This window comes from Drosophila albomicans, chromosome 3, assembly GCF_009650485.2.
Source record: "Drosophila albomicans strain 15112-1751.03 chromosome 3, ASM965048v2, whole genome shotgun sequence".
In the NCBI taxonomy this organism is placed as follows: Eukaryota; Metazoa; Arthropoda; class Insecta; order Diptera; family Drosophilidae; genus Drosophila; species Drosophila albomicans.
In genome coordinates this window covers 37,146,520-37,161,892 of record NC_047629.2, presented here as the reverse complement: position 1 = coordinate 37,161,892, position 15,373 = coordinate 37,146,520, and the positions used below count along the sequence as shown (strand labels likewise).

The 15,373-nt window shown below is 37.8% G+C and overlaps 1 protein-coding gene across 1 annotated transcript in view; it reads right to left on the bottom strand.

Annotated features, from left to right (window-relative positions):
- Nucleotides 1-5,993: 5,993 nt before the first annotated feature.
- Nucleotides 5,994-15,373, bottom strand: part of LOC117567399 (fibrous sheath CABYR-binding protein) — a 29,660-nt gene continuing 20,280 nt past the window's right edge. Inside the window, exon 4 of the mRNA XM_034247357.2 lies at nt 5,994-6,087. Coding sequence (XP_034103248.2) covers nt 6,049-6,087 — 39 coding nt within the window. The 3' untranslated portion in view covers nt 5,994-6,048. The remainder of the gene's footprint in view (nt 6,088-15,373) is intronic.

Genomic DNA, 15,373 nt, shown 5'->3' with positions numbered 1-15,373 from the left:
TAATAATATTTAGAACTCACTGAAGATGTTTCAAATTATAACTACTAAATTTCAATATCTTTGTTTATTGAACAATTTAATTCTTTTTTATATGAATCTTTTTAAAAAGAGACTTTATTTTGTTGATTGATAAATTATCTTTTGAAATTCCTTTTCTTTACTTTACTTTTTATAAGAATTTTTCTACGATGAAGATGGTGAATCTTTAGCTTATGATCTTTCTAGTTTTTGGAATATACTTTATGGCTTAATGGACTACTAAAGTAATATTGAATAATAAATTCTTGTTTCCTATTCAATGATCAATACACTTAAAATTAGGTGAACGAATTCAAAACGAAATTTATTATAAATTTGTTGATTGTTGAAGCCTAAGAAGTTTAAATTTTGCATTTTTTACGACCCCAACTATGATTTCTGTATACAAACTATGAAATATCTATATCAACTTCCTTAGCTACTACACAAGTTTTGTAATATTGACATAGTACATTCTTTATGCCAATTCGAATGATCGATGCAAGTTGCTCTTGTAATTTGACACGATATACACAATAGACAATTGTGTTGATATGATTAATAGGCTGTTGATATGGCAATGAAGTTGAGGTGTGAAAATGATTATCGCTTTGTCATATGAGGATCTTGACTCTCGGGGATATTGGAGTTGAGGACTGGTTTTGCATTTACAAATCGTCTCACGCGCAAAGTATCCGTAAGAGTAGCGATTTTGTCCATTTCGTGAATGTCGCTTCTACACTGCACTGAATTGAACTGGACAGTTTGCTGAGATCTCGGTGCTAGAGTGAGAGGGAGAGGAAGAGGAGGAGGCTCTTTACATATGGCATGTTGTCCGTCTGCACGTTTAAATTTATTGTCCATTCCATTAATGGTGGCAAGGGACAGGAATTCTGCGTCTCTGACAGTGAAATGCCATAAATTCTTGCGTCTCGTTCGGATGTGGCATTGTGTATTTTGTGCCTCTGCAGCAAGCTTCCAACACAAAACAAAACAGAGCGATTTGCTCTGCTCCACAGAGAGAGAGAGAGTGAGTGAGAGAGAGACTTCTCCAGCTTGGAGCTGAGCTCAAGTCATGGTGGAATCCGACGACATCCGACGGTGTTGGGTTGAGATCGCGCTAAGGAAACCAAAAGGCAGCAAAACGCATTGTGCAGGAATTCCAGGAGTATGGAACCTGGAACCTCTTTTGCAAACTGGACAAGTACTCAGCTTTAGGTTTAGCTTTTAGGTCGTGAGACACACTCAAGCGCTCCTTGTCCTTTATATGTTGTTTTTGTTTTTAATGCCTCACGATCATAAAAGGATGGTCAAAATATTTGTCACTCGTTTTAGTTCCAGTCCAGCAGCAGCAGCAGCCGAGAAGGTGTCACAGCTGGAATCCGATATGGTAAAAATGCGGTAGTATTATCGTATATGTGTGTGCATCTGGATCATGATAATGCTTGAGTAGCCGATGCCGATGCTGATGATTGAAAACCCAGATAACACTGGCCGATGCTAATCTCGCTGACTTTAAGACAAAAGCACTTTGCTAAAATCATTGTGTTGGACTTTACAAAGCAAACTCAATTTGCCCCAATTTTCTTGCAACTAAATACAGTTGGTACAATCGAAATCTTGGCAGAATTTAAAACTTATTTACGGGTCCACATTTTACGAAGAACAGTTTTTTTCATTAGAGAAGATTATCTTCCTTAGTTAATTCCATGCTGCAATTATAATTTTTGATTCGAACTTTTTGATTCGTTTGAAAAGGTATTAAAAGTCAGCTCGAATCGTTTTGGGGTTTTCCTTTTCATATTTTTGTTGGGTCTTAATTGCTTTGGTTAACATCGTGTATATTTTGTATTCTACGGTATATTTTCAAGGTATCAGTAAGCTAATATACGAAATATATCTTTTGATATCAATTGTTGGTATATTTAAACGATAATACAGCTATCGCATTGTATTGATGCATTAAAAGCTTGCTTACTTGTTATTTCTGCATGTGAAATTAGGTGTAAAAAGATCTCTAGATTTTTTTCATAACAATCAGAGAAGTGAATAAAGCTGCTATACATTAATGCATATGACTCTCGATCGTCTAGAGCTTAAGTTAAAGTATATGTTTATAGTGCAAGTATTATTTAAGAGAATCATATTTATGGGTCTCTCATTTAGAATCTTAGATTCTTCAGACGATGATCAGTACCCCATTAACTTATCATTTAAAAATTGAAATTGAAATGTATATTCAATACTTACATACTGCGCAACGTCCACAAGGAGTGTGCAAAACATGTGAAAAGAAAGGAAAAAAATATTTAAATTTCATAATGCCAATGTATGTGAAAACACTCCATTAATTAGTTTAATTTGTAGGGAAAAACAAACGTAATTATTGTGGATCTAGTTAAGCTTTATCAGCCTTTTTCTACACATTAAGTGCTAAATATAGCTCTGAAGTTAGCTGCCATTTCGCTTTAACAATTTAATAACACATTGGCAAGAGACTCAACGCCAATTACGCTGTCCGATCCTGGCAGATGCACTTGTATAGTGAGCACATCCTACTGTCAATGTCTCAGTGATGATCGTCGTAGGACTTGAAAATTGGAACAGTGAGCAAAATTATCGTCCCCTAATGGTGCCAACTATGATAATGAGGGTCATGTGAGCAAGGAATGTGGGCTGGCAACAGAGGCAACAACCAAAACAAGATCGGTTCAGTTTTGCTGGATGAACTGCAGCGCGCCAAAAAGTCGAGCGCCTGCGAGTGCCGTTTTTTTCTGTTTTCAAAAAGAGAAAAAGTCGCTCGAAGGCGTTTTGATCGAAATTCGATATTACGTTGATAAGACACGAAGTTGGCTATTCAGAGTTGGCAGACCAGCAGACTGTGTGTGGACTGGAATCTTTTAAAGCAACTGCCACTGCCACTGACATTGCTACTGCTGCTATCCAGAAGCTGTCGTTTTGATCGATCGCCGGCACATGAAAATTGTCATGTTTAACAAGTATTTTGCTGGTTGTAATTAAGGCTGAACCCGGGACGTTCAGTTCCATGCTTGCCTGAGTGTCTGCTGATCGTCAAACTGAATGGTTTTATTCTTTAAAAAGACATTTTAGTAGGTGTCAATTGTTTGTGAAATTCATTTATCACTCGACCAGAGAGTTTGGACACTCGACAATTTCTCTCTCTTTGGTCTGTCTTTCCGCTTCCGATTTGAGTGTTCTAGACCTTAATGTTTATTTAATTTTTGTTTGTTTTTCCCTTCAAATGCAACTACTTATTAAAGTAATTTTAAATACATGTACTTACACCCTAGTTTTCAAAGTAAGCGGTTGATGTGGCGATCCAATTAAATGTGTTTTGGGTGGGAGAAACAAGAAAAATAGTAGATATAAATTAGAGTCGATCTTTAGTTAAAAGTAGGAAGAAAATTTAGAAAATACATTTACAACACGAATATAAATTTGTTTGATATAAATCCTGAACAATTTCCTGATTGTAAAAGATTATAAAAAATCTTATTTAGAGAAATAAAATACAAATATATAGAATAGAATTCAAAAGATATTTCATTTTGATATATGTACATATGGGAAGAAATTAGATATTACAAAAATTGTTTATTGATTATATTTCTTTTAAATATATAAGTTATTATAAAAAAGATTGAATATTTATTTAGTTTTTATTTTATATATATTGTGGATCTTTTACTCTGTAGTCTGCTTTTCAAAATCTCAAAATTGCTTATCCTCTTATTCAACTCAACTGAATTGAATTATAGCTTACCCTGCTGAAAGCCTCTGTCCTTCCAGAGACCTTCAGCTTTAGTCAAAACATCAGTTTTTACCAAATGACACTTTAAGGACTCGTTTATCAGATTCGGAAAATCACAAATTTTCCATGTTAATACACCAAACTATATACTTTCCAAAATGGGCACTAAAGTATCCTCGATTAAGGTAAATCAAGCTTGTGTTCTAATTGCCTAGTAAAATCCGAAATCTGAAACACGAGTTCTATCAGGAAATGTGTGTGAGTTCCCAGAGTAATTGAGACAAGCGCATTTAACATGAATGTGAAACAGCAAACAATTATTTTCTCTTTATGGCCTGGAGATGATTAACCAAATTGATTAGACATTATACTAGTTATATATGTATATATTGCCTTGACCTCACAGTAGTATGTTAACTTGCTTACGCACCCCACTGTAACGCGAATGTGAACGTGAACGTTAACAAACTAAACAAGCAAAAAGAAATAATCAACAGCTACGATAAAAATATAAAAACAATAATAATGACAGGCACACACAAAAGTCCTCGCTGCGTTTTCTTTTTTTTGTTTATCGGTAGAAAACAATCTAAATGATATATTAAGCGCAAAGCAAATAACGCTCTTTTTGTCGCCACCATGCTCAGTTCTCTTTGCTCTTTTCATCTCTCTCTCGCTCTGTTTTCCCTGGCGAGTTAAGTTCTCCAATTATGCGGATTATTAATTTAACTGGGTCGCGGCAGTCCCTTTCCCAATGCCCTTCACCCTAAGTCCCTTTATCCCCACAATGTTTGCTCGCATGTCTTCGGTTCGTGGCGCGTTCAAAAACGAAATGGACAATGGACTGAGTGTTTGTGTTGTTGTTGTTGTGTTCGTAGCAAGCCAGACCACTGACCACTTGTCGTTTCACAAGTTGTCAAAACTTGTCATTTAACCGACAATGAGCCTTGTTTGCTTTAATCGTGGTTATTATGCGTTCGACTGAATGAATAAGTCCGCTAACCGTTTCCCTTGCCCTCCGAATTATTAATGATACCCAGAGCCAGTGAGTTGGCTATAGAGAAGTGCGTTCGTTGAGTGTTCGACGTCGCTTCGACATCGACATCGGCAGGTGCTCGGACTTCATGGGGAGTTGCCTCCTAATTAGCCCGACTCGGCTCTTCAGGCTCGACATCGAATTTGCTGACAACATGCTTTGCTGACGTGGCAGAAAAATGGATTATTCCTTGCCGCGATAATCCTCAGTTTAGAAATGATGTGTCATGGATTTACAACAGCAGTAGAAGTCGTAACTCCAATTGCCACAATTGGTTAACACCCATTAAAACAGCCAGTGTCCTGGACTGCACATGATTCATTTCAATTTCTTTTTTTTGGCATTATGCGATCCATCTTTTAATTGGTTTCCCAACGGCAGCGTGTCTCATTTGTCAATGGGGCAATCGATAAACTTGCAGACAGGTGGAATCCGACTACGACAAGGGTTGTTTCCATTCATTTCTTTTCCTTTTTTTTTAGTTTTTATCCTTTCCTCAGTAGATCCGCAACAGGTGATCGTCGCGTTGAGGTGACGTGTTTTTGTTTTGTTATTAAGTTGTTAACTTAAATTATTGTTTCTTTCTTTTATATATGCATTTGCCTTTGGCTTTTAGTCCCCGTCGGCGACATTTAACAGTTCATGCACTTATATGACCTGTCGCAAAACTTATTGTGAACAATAAAAGGCACACATTGTTTGCAGGATCAGCATTAAGATCGGCTTGGGGATCACGTCTTTATGGCCAATTTATGCGCATTCAAATTATGCCCTTTCACGCTGTTAACAGCATTTTATTACAGCACTCGAAAGCAGTCAAAAGCATTTGTCTTTAATGGTCAATTTTGTGTGCAATAAAATTATGGAAGTATTACTCCTTTTGTTCAAATTTCCCTTATTGGTTGTAATGTATGCAATTGTCCTGGATTTTTTGGTCCACGATTTCATAATTTTTATTTTCATAATTGTTGGTATATTCCTCATTAATTGATGAAATGCTCAACCATCAGTTTAAATTTCTTTTAATGATCAATTATGCAAGAAACTGTTGTTTAGATTCAAAATAATTTAATTAATCTATTTTATATGCGTATAGTCGGATAGTATTCATTTCGCTTTAACTTGTTACCTTCTATGTTCAGAATAATTCATTTTAGAACACAAACATTAAGTTTATCATTTACCACGTTTAATTTTTGACTATTTTACTTACAGATACTATTCAAAATTTAGTGGTATGTCGACTTACCGTAGCTGGGTCCTGAAAAGAAATAACAAAAGTAATTATTAGTAATTGGCTAAATAATTTATTAAAAGAATGAATAGAATATTATTTTAAGAATCGAATATATAATTATGAATATAATAAAATGTATGGCACATAAAATATCGTAAACTGTATTTAACCTTAAAATTAGACAAAAATTCTAAGTAGAAAAAAAGTATTCTACTTGTAGTAGAAACTTGTCGCAATTCAATAATCTTTCAGAGAATATATTACTAAAATGCCAAAGAGGAATGCTGTTAATGCTATTTCTAAATAAATGGGCATAAATGACATAATTAGTGCCGTCATTACGTATGTTAAATCCTAATTAATATGCTTAGACACTAACCGCACAAGTCGCCAATGTCCACAATGAGATCACTGGAAGTTTGTTGTTGTTCTTGTTGTTGCTGCGAGAGCATCGTGTTGGGCATCGATTAAAATGAAACGCAGGCAACGCAAAAGTTATTTGACGTATGAGAAATAAATGAATGAAAATCGGATTCATTTGGCATCGATTTAATTGTCTGATTTAATTGTCTGACTAATTGAGAGATTTTTTTGCACTGGGCCATCTGTGAACTCCCAGGACGCACATTCGGCCTAGTTGCAGCGTTATTTGCTCCATTTGGCACTCCGGCCGAGGCTTAATGACTTGATTTGGCAAGCTGATGAGGTGCGGTTCCAGTTGCTTTCCTTGGGTTTGCCAGATTGCTGCCCGTTGATTAGTTCACATTGGTATAGCCTCCGCTCTCCTCCTCCCTCCACCCCTTCTCCTCCACTACTCGACTGGCTTTCTCTCTCTCACACACAGCGATACAGATACTGAGATACAGATACGGATGCAGTCGGAGAGTCAAAAGCTGTACGTGCAGAACCGCCAGTCGACGACGACAATGACTTGCCATATATGCGCACTAGTAGCCGTAGCTGGGCGGCTGGTCACAAAAACCTTAAATTTCATGCAGAATTAATTAACTTCTGGCTGGTGGCGCTGATGCCGCTGTCGCTGCCACTGGCGACTGAGCTCGGAGCTCGGTTCGTGTCGCCGCCGTCGTCGCAGTAGCTGCAGCCGCCCAAGTTGCGGGAGCTTCGTTTTTGATACCCGCCATCCAGAAGGATAGAAGGGCATTATCTATAAGTGAATTGCTATAAACAACTCTATGAAGCATAATATATAGCCCCACATAAAATAGACATTCGAATATCCGCTGGAGAAACTCACAGAATAGATTTCTCTAAAATTAAAATATCTTGAAATTAAAATTGAAGTTTTTAAAATTGCAAAAATTGCAAGATTGTTTACTTTTTCTTCAAAAAAACACTTTAACAATTTTTTTTGCAAAAACTTTGATGCACTCAAGCCCATTGAACACATGTTTAATGTTTCCTAGGATATATTAAAGTGGAAAGTTTCTTAAAGAAGTATTTCTAATGTAACTTACTATTGTATTTTGCTTAACTATTGCGTCTTTTAAGCAAGCTTTTTCATTTGTTAAAATATTTGAATTGGTAGTAAACGAGAACAAGTGTTTAATAGTATGTTATATTGAATTACTTTTAAATTCTATAAGATCTAACAAACACGGTTATTTTCAAGAAACAATAATATTGCTAATTTAAAGTCAGTTTATAAACATATATTTATAAGAACAAATATGCTATTGATTTGATTACACTTCAGTATGTTGTTATCTACCCTGTTCTCAGGTATATTACAGTCGAGCATACTCGTAAGCAACTTTCGTTACTGCTTCAGTTGTTCTCTCGCTGATATTTTGATGGCTGCCCAGACAACATGGGAACACACAGAAGCGGCTGTGGCTGGAGGATCGCTCTGGAATTTCATTGAGAAACGTGCCCTGTACTTTGGGACAACGGCGCAGGTCGTGTCCCCATTGCTCTGTCATGAATTGCACCAGCTTCCTGCACCCTGCACCCTGGACCCAGCATTATGGCCACATCTCATCGCTGTGGCAATATGGTTCACTCGCTGCAGCGTGCGAGTGTACTTACTATACTCTCGTATTTATATTTGTATGTGGGGGATCGTTGTTTGTCTCGCGGATCTATCTGCTGGCGCCATTTGCTACCATTGGCTGGATGGCTGTGTCGACTTGCTGGATGGCTGACTTTGCTGGCCTGTGTCGCAATTTAATTACAAGCATTACTATCACAGGAGGCGGCATTAAGATTTATGCAAAAGAATCAACGAGCAATATAGTGATGAGCAAAACGAAGCGATAGTTGGCTATCGAAAGGTTGTTTAGGAAAATTTCGAATAAGTTCAAGCTAAGCAAATGTTTAAAATAAATTAAACTGAGAAAACGATGCAATTCTTATCATATATTCTCACTTTTAACATTTTATATGATGCACTCTATATTTGTCAGCTCTATTGTGCTACCAGTTAAAGATCCCATTGTTGCCTTCAAATGATATCACGATGGTCTCTTTATTGGATGTCATCGTTGGGAGTCAGTCGCCGTTTTTGTAGTTTGTTTGTTGTTTTTGTGTTTTGTTTTCTTTTTCGGGATGCACAACTCAATTTGCTGTTCGTATGTGTGGATGAATATCTCACAAGTACGAAACGGAATAGCCTATTAAGGGAAAAGCACTTGTCGACCACGACTGCTGGCAGCTTCTTTAAAATCGAATCACGTCTGTCCAATTTTGAATGGAGGAACCCGAGAGTAACCTAAGACTTTCAGTTCGAGCAACTTTAAGAGCGTTCCTCTGACAATTTTAGCTCCCTTGTAGGCGATTAAGTTAAATGCCACTAAACTAATTTAAAAACGATTGTAAAAGCAATCTCGCTCTCACTCTCTCGCTTTCAGTTGCTTGGCGATAGAATTTCTTGGGCAAACTCGCGCCAAACATCTTGTCTTCCTCGATATTTGCTGCACTTTGTCACGTACTGCAGAATTGTGGTCATCAAGAGTGCTGTGCTGACCAGCTATGTTTATACACTATATAGTATAGTATAGTAAAATAAATACATGTGGTGGCTCTGGGCAAGATTGCTTTTTCCATATGGAATTTAATTTGCGTTACCCTCAAACATGTAATAACGATGCAATTTCATTTTAGCAATTTACCCCTTGCTTGTCTTGCCTGACCAGAGTTGCCCCCACACACACACACACATACTTGCCAGTGTTGCCTGCCTTTGAGCGTATTACACATGCGATAATATTCGTTGGTTTGTTTTCAGTTTTGTGTTGCGATGACAAAGAACTCTCGTTATGCAAAATACCTGCGAATATTACACAGTTAAGTTTACGATTTGATATATTGCTCGCTTTGTGGTTGTTGTTGTTGTTGTCGTTACTGTTGCTGGCGCCTAGAAAACAAAACACAGTCGTGGCCTGCAGTAGGCTACGGTTGCTGTTGCTGCAGCGGTGGCGGTGGCAACCTGTTGCGCATATGGATGCCCCGCGGTTATGGCAACCATAAAACCTTACGAGCTGAATAACAAATACACGTACGGCATGATTAATTTAAGCACTTTTACGAGCTCTCTTCATGGCCCTGCTGATTTATTGTCGGACCGTGCGACGAATTTGCGTCAGGGAAACAAAAAAACCAAACTCCACAAGAGGTCCAGTTGTGATCCGCGGACGGATTTAAAGGCCTCAATCCTTGGTTTACGATTGGGTTTTAAGGGGCGATAAATGAAATTAGGGTCTTAGAATAACTGGTCGCAGTTGGACGCAAAGCACTTGTTCTTGGCTATAGATTTTCTCTTGCTATCTACAGCAGCTTGTAGGCGTACTTTCAATGAGCGATGCCTATTCTCTAAGCCAAGTTAACAGTTTTGTGCATTTTGTTGTGCAACAAGTACACAAAGCTGGGCAAACACCATCACAACAACAACAACAGCAACAACGACTCGGAGCGAGGCGACTGGCGCATGTTGCCATCAGACGCATTTACTATTTTGCATAAATCATAATGTAATCTGCATCTGGAAATGAAAACAAACCGAGTCGAGTCGACTCGAGTGGAGTCCAAGTCGGAGTCGCGTCGAGGCGATGCGAAGCGAAAATGTCCAAGCTTTTATAATTAACTGCGCGGGCACAAACTGAAGACATTGGCAGGCGACATGCCGGGCACAGCTGCAGGACCTCTCTCAGTGGTTCCATAAGCAGCCCAAGCCACAGCCTTAGCTACAGCTACAACCAGCATCAGCATCAGCTTCAGCTTCAGTCTCAGTCAGCGACAACAAGCGCATAAGTTTCTCAATGAAGCATGGACCCTGATATACATATATAGATATACTCGCACTTATACATATATACGTACACTGGGAGAAATGATATATCTTTAGCAAAAGTTTTGTTTATAAAAATTTAAAGTCAACCTGAGAAGATTTTATAAAACTTGACAATCTAAATCTCCTCATGAGACGAGGTTTAGATATTGTTTTATTATGGATAATGTAATAGATTGCTATGATATAAAAATGGAATCTATAAACCAAACTTTTGAAATTCCTTTAAGTAAATATATAATAATTTTTTATATATTTCGTATCGATTTCTTATATTATCAAAATTCTTGATTTGATTTTATTTTCATTCGAATTTTAATTAATTTTTATGCAAATTAAAAATTGAGTTCTTAATGCTTTATCTTTATTATCTTTATTTATTATTATATTTTAAGTCAATCTGAAGATCTAAGTTTATCTAGTTATTTTATTTTTCTCTGGAATTTTATTCTACTATACAATCTTCAATTATAATAAATATTTTTATATTCAATATTTCAATTTTATTGTCTTCGTTTTATATGTAGATGAGGATTGAATTAGCTACAACCCTATCATTCCCACTGGTGTATTATTTCTATTTATGATAAATTTATTAGAATTTCATCAATCATAATTGTCTTTGAGGTTCTAGTTTCTAGATTATTATGTTTAATTTTATGAAATTATTGAAGTGTATTTGAGCTTACTTTTATATACGAAAATCAATCCTATTGAGTTGGTTTGTGAGCATTCGGTTAAAAAATGCATCAAAATTCAAGAACATATAATTTAGAAAGTGAATTTATGCCTGACTTTAATTAGAGACTTTTCTCTCTGTGTAGATACAGTTGTGAGCCGTCGCGGTCAGAGATTCATGCCCAAAACGAAGATGAAGTCAAAGTCGATGCAAAGAGACTTGGATGTGAATGTGGAGGACGACTGGATGGCATGGATGAGCCCTCACTTCGTCTTCGTCTTCATCTTCAGCTTCATCTTCAGCTTCATCTGTTCATCTTCCTCTGCTTCTTCTTCTCTCGTGCGCAATCGCAAAATCTACGCAGTGTTTGCAGCACAGTGCGCGGTCAACGGGCGCCTGCCAAAACTACGGCAAAATAATTTATGCCCCAAGTCAGCGAAGCGCAGCCACAAGCACACAGAGCACACAAGAGTACAAAAACAACACATTGGCGCAACATGCTGCATGCTGCAGACCGCAGAAGCAGCGGGTTGGATGTTAGTCCCAGTCAAAATCAAACAAAAATTATAAATTAATGAAATTTATGCACAATAAAATTGCAAGCGAAATTATTAATGCAGTCGTTCACGCTTTAAATGCACCCTAAATCAACGAACAAACGGCACAAAATTATTAATACGGCCAACAGACATGCAGCTTCGATTCCTCTTCTCCTACTCCTCATTCTTCCACTCCAACTCCTACTACAAACATCTCATCCTGCTGGCTAAGAATCAGTTGGCGCTAGGCCCGCAGACCGCAGTCAAGTGAAGCGAGAGCAGCTTCTTTTAGGCGCCGGATATGTTCAACTTCCAAGACATGCGTCTTGTTACATTTACTGCACAACTACAACACTGCGATCTCTCGCTCTCCTTCTCCTCCTCCTTGAGCTCCTCTCAAACCACCTGCCCACCACTCGCAGATATAGTATGCAGAAATCATTGCGATCTGTTGCCACATTTGCCACTTTGAACTGGTTGCATGTCTTGCTCAATGCCTCAATGGTTATGATGATGCCCAGACATCAGCATGATTCACAAGAGGAATTGATTCTGTGCACAATTAAAGATTATATCGACAAGCTGCCATACAACGCGAACAGCTTGAATGGGTATTAGCTATTTATGTGATATTTTAATGGTTTCAACAATGTTTATGGCTTATAATTGAAAAATTCTAGTCTTCAAACTGAACACGTTGAGTTGCAATCGGAAATAAATTAATTGATTTCAGCAAAGTTACTCAAGCGCTTAATTAAATTTTGTATTTTGAAATATTTGGCATTGAAATAATTTATATTATTAGTAAATCATTAAAGTGAACAAAATAAATTCACTAAAACGCATAAAGCACACAAAAATCAAAGTCATAAAGAAACTCAAAGAATCTTTATTTTAATCAGATAATTTTATACTAAAAATATGCGAAGAATCGAAATTTATAGTACATTTGGCATAATTTGTTTCACATAATAAATAATTCTTTATAATTTTCATTTTTGATATTTGGTAATAGTGAAGTTATAACCGATCCAATATTTAACAATTTACAATTATAAATTTTATAAATGCAAAGTTATTATTGAAACTTCTTAATAAAATAGATTAATATCATTAAGAATGTAATGGAATCTCAGAATAAAGAAAGCCACATATTAACAAGTGTATTATTGTTTACTTGCTTTCGCTCTAAAAGTTAAGATAAATACAGAAGTTAACACAAAAAAAGGTGTTCAGCATTCTCCACTCTTATTTGCGTATTAAGTTCATATCAAGATTTAGTTCACATTCAAAAGAACCCAACAAAAAGTTTGTAACGTATTCACTTTCCGACTAATAATTCGGACATTTCTTAATTAAACGGTTGAGCATTTCCACATTTGGTCAACACATTCATATAAATTCATTGAGAGTGACAAATGACGTTTATTGCGTGTAGTTAATGTCTAATAAACTAGTTTATGGGAATATAGTCATGTTTAATTTCAATTTCGTTGAAATGCCACAATCTAAGATCATCAAAAAACAGGGGGAACCTCTACTACTTGGTTTGCTGCTGTTTTTGGTTTAGATTCAAGTTAGATTTCTCAAAAAGAAGTATCTCACCCAAAAGCCCTTTCGCAACAGAGTTATTTAAATTTTACAGCGAATTTTTTGTATATCTTAGTATACGAGTATTTTTTGGGTTGGAAGCGAAGACAGCTTTATCTTATCGCCCGTCGAGTTGAGTTGAGTTTTGAGGTTTCCCTTTAACGAATACATTAAATACATATATTATTCCGGGAAATATATGTAAATAACCCGCCCCGCCTGAGCACTCCATCTTCATCTCTCTCTCACTCTCTTGCTCGGTTTGTGTGCGATAGTTATCGCTTCGTTTTTTTTTTTTTTGTCGTGGGCAAGTTTCGTAACTTACGCAGAAATCTTGCGTCGTATAGTGGACACGGCGTCGTGTTCAAGACAGGTAGCGCTCTATTGGGTCCATATCAGCAAGCTAAAAAATTAGTTCCTCAACGATGACAAATTAGACGTCATTAAGACAGCGTCTCTCGCGCTCACTGACTTTGGGGCCCTCTGTTTTCCTGGCACAACTTAAGCAGCAGATAATGGTCAACTGGGACTGTGACTGCGACTCTCGACTCTCGACTGTGACTGTGACCTCATCCTTTCTGAGAAAAAAAGTAAAAACGGCGCGGTACGTGCAACAAATGGGCATCCTAGGGCTGGAACTGTTACTCCATATTATTTATGATAATCTCGATTTTGTGTGGTAGCCAACTACCAAGTCAGTTCGCGTCAGTCATTCAGTCATTCTGTCCTCTCTTTCTCAGCCACTGGGAACGCTGTGTGTGGCCCTGATTCGAGGGGCTCTCGCGCCTCTACCTGTTGCCAGGCCCCCAGTTCAGATTAATGTGAAGTGACATGTTTAAGTAAATGATCCAGAAGCTTATCCGATAATGGTCAGCATATTTGTTAAATGCTGTACTTGCAATATTCTTTTTGGTGGTCCATCTAATTGACCCAAAATATTGCCATAAATCGAAGAGTTTTCTGCTCAGGATATTACACAGCGAAACAATCACGAAGAGCAGCTAGACCAACACGAGTGGCACACAGAAGAGACTCAAGAATCGTCTCCAGACGGTACACGATTAGCCTTAAATAGGCTCCACAATAATCATTTGTTTTCGGCGGCCCCACCAACAATGCAGCTGGGTTGCGCATCGATAAGCCAAGGAGTGCGGCAGGTGAAGAGGAGGATCCAAAGATTCAGCTTCTCATGACCAAGTCGCAGGGCCACCGCAGTTGCCAGACAACGTTGTTGTCGTCGTCGTCGTCGTCTTGGTCGCCGTCTTCGATGTTGCTGCTGCTTGCAACGGTTGCAAGTTTTGCGACAACACGAAGATTAGCATGCGTGACTAACAGAATTTTGTTATGCCTTCCAAGTCGTGTGCTGCTGCTTCTGCTGCTTCAATTCTTTGCAGTCTCTCTCTCTTTACCTGAAGTCTTTGCCAACTGCTTTGGGTAATCGTTTCTTAATTTTGCTAATTAATAATTAAATGCACGATAAGCCTCAAAGATTCTGCGCTAATTAATTAAGCGCAAAAAAGAAAGTATACTGCAAATAATTGAAGACTTGTCAGCGAACAAGGTCTTTTCACATACCATCCATAGTTTCAGGCTTCAGTTTAAGATGATTTGCCTTTTTAATGTTTGTTGCGTTTGTTTTTTATTTTGCTGTCTGTTTTTTTTTGTGTTTTTGGTTGTGTTTTTTTGACCGGAACCTTTTTTTTTATTGACAAGCAAATGCACTCAAGCCGAATATGTTGCCCCGAGTTGGAGTTCGACTTGCCAGTTGCCGGTCAATGCTTTTGCGCGCAGATCTTACAAACATTTTAGTCGGCGCGACTTGTAGCATTTGCCTCCACTGGACGCGCGCGTCTCCCTTTGGCACAAAGTTGATTTTCGTAATTTATGATGTCGTCGCCATCTCTGTCGTCGTCGTCGTCGACTCTTCCAAAGAGATTCAGATTTTAGGCCAAGGCACTGCGTGGGACGTCTGTTTGGGCCTCAACTACAGCAACAACAACAACAACAACAACAACGAGGCAAACAGCTTCTCTCCTTTGGCAATCACACACAAATCGTATGGAAAACTATTATCAGAAGTTTTATGTTAATTTTTAAGCATGTTGCCTGTTTGCTTGCCTGCCTGCTGCCTGCCTGCCTAACATCCTGTGCTCACTCGATAGATACGACAACGAAAGAGAGACTTTAGGAGGCTTGGCA